The 4,820-nt window shown below is 29.9% G+C and overlaps 1 protein-coding gene across 2 annotated transcripts; it reads right to left on the bottom strand.

Moving 5' to 3' along the window:
• Window positions 1-305: 305 nt before the first annotated feature.
• On the bottom strand, window positions 306-4,171 carry LOC145137976 (uncharacterized). Of its 2 annotated transcripts, none has more exons than XR_013721288.1 (12): window positions 3,741-4,170; window positions 3,069-3,227; window positions 2,774-2,942; window positions 2,566-2,674; window positions 2,349-2,497; window positions 2,114-2,263; window positions 1,964-2,027; window positions 1,789-1,869; window positions 1,598-1,663; window positions 1,457-1,501; window positions 1,296-1,389; window positions 306-517 (listed from the first exon to the last, which is right to left on the bottom strand). XR_013721288.1 is itself a non-coding variant. In XM_079072118.1 (12 exons), the coding sequence occupies exons 1-11, from the start codon at window positions 3,922-3,924 to the stop codon at window positions 1,303-1,305; spliced, it is 1,239 nt and encodes a 412-aa protein (XP_078928244.1). In that variant the 5' UTR covers window positions 3,925-4,171; the 3' UTR covers window positions 306-517; window positions 1,296-1,302. The 2 variants fall into 2 exon arrangements, 1 of the variants encoding a protein (XP_078928244.1); XM_079072118.1 differs by having other exon boundaries at window positions 1,296-1,365; window positions 3,741-4,171.
• Window positions 4,172-4,820: the final 649 nt, after the last annotated feature.

The raw sequence follows: 4,820 nt of genomic DNA, 5'->3' as shown, positions 1-4,820 counted from the left end.
GATAATAGGACCCACAATTGATTAAATGGTCTTGCAAACAAACTTGAAATGGATATAGAGAGAGTAGCGACATGATGTCACTTTAAAATAAAAGCCGATTCAAAACTTGAAAGTGGTTATTTATAGGGTGATGCATGTGCACTTAACCAAACATTGAGAGATTCAGTCATATTTTGATCATAATAATTATTTTCCCTTCAAAGACATGAAACTTTATATTTTAATGATTTTAAGTAGTGATTGGTTAAATTTATATGTAGTTAAAAAACATTTATTATATATATATATATATATATATATATATATATAATGTATGTATGTATGTATATCATTGAATAACAAATGAACTGTGTATGTATTCCGCTTTTCTTTTCTTTTGTACATGACAATAATGTTAAATCTTCCACTCTATCAATAGCAATTAGCAAACGCTATTTGTGTTTTTTTTTTTTTTTTCAAAATGTGGAAGCAAAAATGCATTAATTGCATGTATATCTTCAACCCATTTTCAAACAACCTTCATATCAAACACATAAAATATTAATTAATTAAAATAAAAAACAAAAACCAAAACTTTAAATTAAGGTTAATTATAAAAAAACGGTTTTTCGGATAAAACGTCAACTTTATTTATTTATTTTTTATAAAAAAAACCCTTATATTTTTTTTCCGATTTGGCCTTTACATTTTTCCTTTTTTTATTTGGCCTTTTTATTTTTCCATATCGCCTCACATTTTAATATATTTCTGGATTAAACCACAACTTTATTTTTTACCATTAAAAAAATCTTCACATTTTTCCATTTTTTTCCGAATTGGCCCTCACATTTTTCTAAGTTAAACCTCAACTTTATATTTTTTACTAAAAGAAACTTTATAATTTTCTATATTTCTGGATCCGACGACAACTTTTTCTTTCCTAAAACCTTTGCATTTTTTTATTTTTTTGGTTTGGCCTTCACATTTTTCTACTTTTTTTTTAACTTTTGATTTGACCCTCACATTTTTTTAATTTTCTGAATTAAACCTCAACTTTATTTTTTTTCTTCTAAAAAACCTTTGCAATTTTCAACTTTATTTTATTATTAAAAAACCATTACATTTTTGTGTAAAACCAGAATATTACCAGTAAAATGTAAACGTACTAAAAGGCCAAGTCAAAAAGAATGGAAAAACATAAGGTTTTTAACATAAAATATAATTAAAGTTTAATCCGAAAAAAAAACAATACATAAGATCTTTTATATAACATAACTCTTTAAATTATTTCAACAACCTTAAATAAGTTTGGGTACCTGTTAATTAGGTCTTAAGTTCAGTGATCCTCCTATCGTTTCCACACTGATTTGGCTTCCCAGCACACCTCTATATACATCTCAACTTTAAATCCTAATAAAATGTTCCATTCACATTTTATGAATAATATAAAACTTAAAAACAATAAAATAATACGTACCCTAAACTCCTGTTGAAAATATCTAGGCACATTCTCCTTTAACCCCTAAACACAATTTTTTTTTAAATACAACAATTACCAAATAACAATACTATACATAAATATATAGAATATAATATTTATAAAAAAAAAAAAACTAACCTTATTCAAACGTGGTGGCCTTACAAAGGATATAACTTTAGTATCCGATTCATTTTTCAAAGAAAGCTGCCATGATCAGATAACTTTAGTATCTGACTCAATCAACAACTATCAAACAACCTTTTATAAAATTGACTCAATCAACAACTATCAAACAACCTTTTATAAAATTGTTATATGAATTTTTTTACCTTTTTGAATAACTCTATCGGTGGCATATGTGAATTTTGCTTTGAGTTTAACATAAATCCACCTTCTTTAATTGGGTGCACCTATGACAAAAAGCTAATTAATTAGCTTACAACATGATATTCATATATTCCAATTTATCATTATTATTTATTTATTTTGTAATGTTGTCTCCACCTTGGCACTATTGGAAGCTTTTAGATTATTTGGTGATCTGGATTTATCATTTCCAAAGTTTTTGCTGCAAAAAATAACAAAACATTTAAAAATTTTAAACCTTAATTCCAAATTCCAAATTCCAAAATAAACTAATAAAAGTTATCTAACCTCTGAATCAATATCTCTTCAATCATTGGAGGAGCGGATTTTTGTTTACAGAGTATTAAATTATCACAAGCATTAACTTTTCTGTTGAATGATTGTGATTTAAGAGTGTTTGTTTTTGGTTGTTGAAATGCTTCAGATTTATTATGGGACCTAAATATAAAAACAAGATGTATATTGTATAAATATTAATAGTTACTTTATACAATATAAATAGCACAAATGTAAGAAATAGTACCTAAGCTTTTGAGCTTTTTCTTGTGTTACCAATTCAGGTTTTTGGGGAATTGTAGTTTTATTACATCTAGAGTTTGAGTTTCCCTCCATTTCTGCAACCTTTTTCACAATCTTGTGCATAAATGTAGTGCGATGTTTCAATTGGGCAACCTGTTTTATAAGAAAAAAGAAAATTGAAATTGTTGTTTGATATTTTTAAAGATGTTAAGTTTTTATACCTTACGCAAATAACCAATTTCTAGCTTTTGTCTTTTGGTAGTTTGGTTTGAAGATATGGTAGGAGGAGATGTTAAGTTTTCACCAGGGCTAACTAATGGCTTCTGCACCCTGAAAGGTGATAAATAACAAAAGAATGAAATTTTTTAAAAAGAATTATGTGATGAAAAGAAGGGAAATGGATTATGGAACTAGAGAAAATATGAACACCTTCCATGGCCTCCAGAATGTGTGTTTGTGTCACGCTCTTTATTTTGTTTGGCTAAATGACTAGCAGTTGGTTTCATGAATGATGAACCACTTGGTTTAGATGAGTTGACTGTGGACTTTGACTTGGTTTTTGAATTGTCTTGAGGCATATGATTACGATGCTTCACACCTGAATCAGAAAAAGATGTATGTTTGATTATTAATGTGTATTGATGGATGGGCCTCTTATGTTGTTTTTCAGTTGAGATATAAGGTTAGGAGATTGATGCAGGATTAAGTGGGACATAGGACATACCTTTGATTTTTGCTTCTTTTGAGGGGGCTTCATGATCAATGTCACCACCATCTGAAGTACTGGATGTACTAGTTTTTTTTCTGAAGCTGGTTTTTTGAGATTTCATTTGATTGGCTTTGGCTTTTGCTGCCTTCATCATCTTTAACTTCAGAATGAAGGCTAAAACACAAGACATTTTCATCAGGAAAAGGCGAGCCAGTTAGATAAATTCAAAGACTGAAAACAATGCTACAGCAACAGGTAGCTAATCTGATTAATGTTAAGAAAAACAGTTTACTACATCCATATTACAATTCAGACCTCAAATTTTAACAGATAGATAGCTAATCTGATTATGTAACAGCTAGAATGAAGTCACCATTGTCGGATTTCATCAGGTATAAAGTTTCAAGTCAAAGCATGAAATGCAGATAACAATCACAAAATTTGAAAACTCAATATCGGCTGGTAGCTCGTCAATTTAAAAACGAATTCATGGCAGAAACTGAATCTAGCTAGCGAACCTCATAATTTATGGATGAAATTATCAGCAGTTCAATTAGTAATACAATCAGAAAAGTCAATAAACAAACATAAATTAACATATATAGCTCTCGGAGCGTGATGATTGAAATAAAACATAGTCAACGCCAATCTAATAAACTAAACACGATCACAAATTGAAACGCTTACGAGAAGGTGGATATTCATGAGCGTATCGGAACCAGCTCTCGGCTTCTTCCGCTTCGGATTCCGTTTCGCCTCTCATAAAATCAAAAAACTGACAAGCATCAAACTCGTATTCGGAATCAATATCAGTCGAAAACGAATCTTCATCTGCAAGCAATTCCTGCATAATCTCCATTTCTTCGTCCATTGTCTCCTCCTCGTTTATATTAGCCAAGAACTGGTTCAGAGGAAATCAGGGGAGACGGCGGAGGAAGAATGCAGATTATGCCATTGGAAAGCCCTGGTTCGAGAGATATCAAACTCCGATTAATTTGAAACCCTAAATGTGAAATTAGAAAGAAAGGGGGAATATGAGAGATTGAGAATCGTCGAAGTGAACGGCGAAATTTTCGTGAAGCTTAAAATCGATAGAGACATACATGCGCTGCGCCTGCCTGTGTTTGTAATTGTATCCGTTGTTTAATGACGCGCCCAGAACTCCCCTTTCCCACTGATATTTTGAAAATGTGGGGCCAATTGTTATATATCATTCAACTATTTATTTATTGACTTTCAAGAGTATATTCTTAATAATAAAGTTTAAACAAATATATGAAAAAAAAAAGAAGAAGACAATTTTAATGTATGGCATTGGATTAATTATTTGAACATTTGTTTTTATAGGAATTTATAAAAATAATCTATGTTTTAAGAACTTAGTTAAAATAGCCAAAAAAGAAGAGTTTATCAAAAAAAAATAAAAAATAACCAACGAAACCGCAAAACAAATACGTGGTTTCGCCGCCTTGTGGTCTTCGATTTAGTCCATTATTGACACATAGTCGGCCTAATAGTATGTGGATATAGAAAGCCTGACTTTTTTCATTTTCTAAAATCGCAGATGGTTAAGAGCATTGTGATTTTCTCTATCCTAACCTGCAAAAAAACATGTCATTTGACTACGATTTTGTACATTTTGACTATGGTTTGTGACATCTTTAGCTACGATTTTGTAAATTTTCGTTTGTCTGTATATAAAATTTAGACTAATTAAAGGGTATAATTTTTTATATTTTCACTAGTCAAAGGGTATGAATTTATAGT

This window comes from Lactuca virosa, chromosome 9, assembly GCF_052849685.1.
Source record: "Lactuca virosa cultivar CGN04683 chromosome 9, Lactuca_virosa_CGN04683_v6, whole genome shotgun sequence".
Taxonomy (NCBI): Eukaryota; Viridiplantae; Streptophyta; class Magnoliopsida; order Asterales; family Asteraceae; genus Lactuca; species Lactuca virosa.
The sequence above is the reverse complement of the archived record's forward strand: the minus strand, read 5'-3'. Positions and strand labels throughout refer to the sequence as shown.

Excerpts from the sequence above, each read along its gene's own strand:
- LOC145137976 (XM_079072118.1), bottom strand. The coding sequence starts at position 3,924 with ATGGACGAAGAAATGGAGATTATGCAGGAATTGCTTGCAGATGAAGAT. Across the intron at positions 2,943-3,068 it reads AAAAGAAGCAAAAATCAAAG|GTGTGAAGCATCGTAATCAT; the intron begins GTATGTCCTATG and ends TTTCTGATTCAG. Across the intron at positions 2,028-2,113 it reads GAAGAGATATTGATTCAGAG|CAAAAACTTTGGAAATGATA; the intron begins GTTAGATAACTT and ends TATTTTTTGCAG.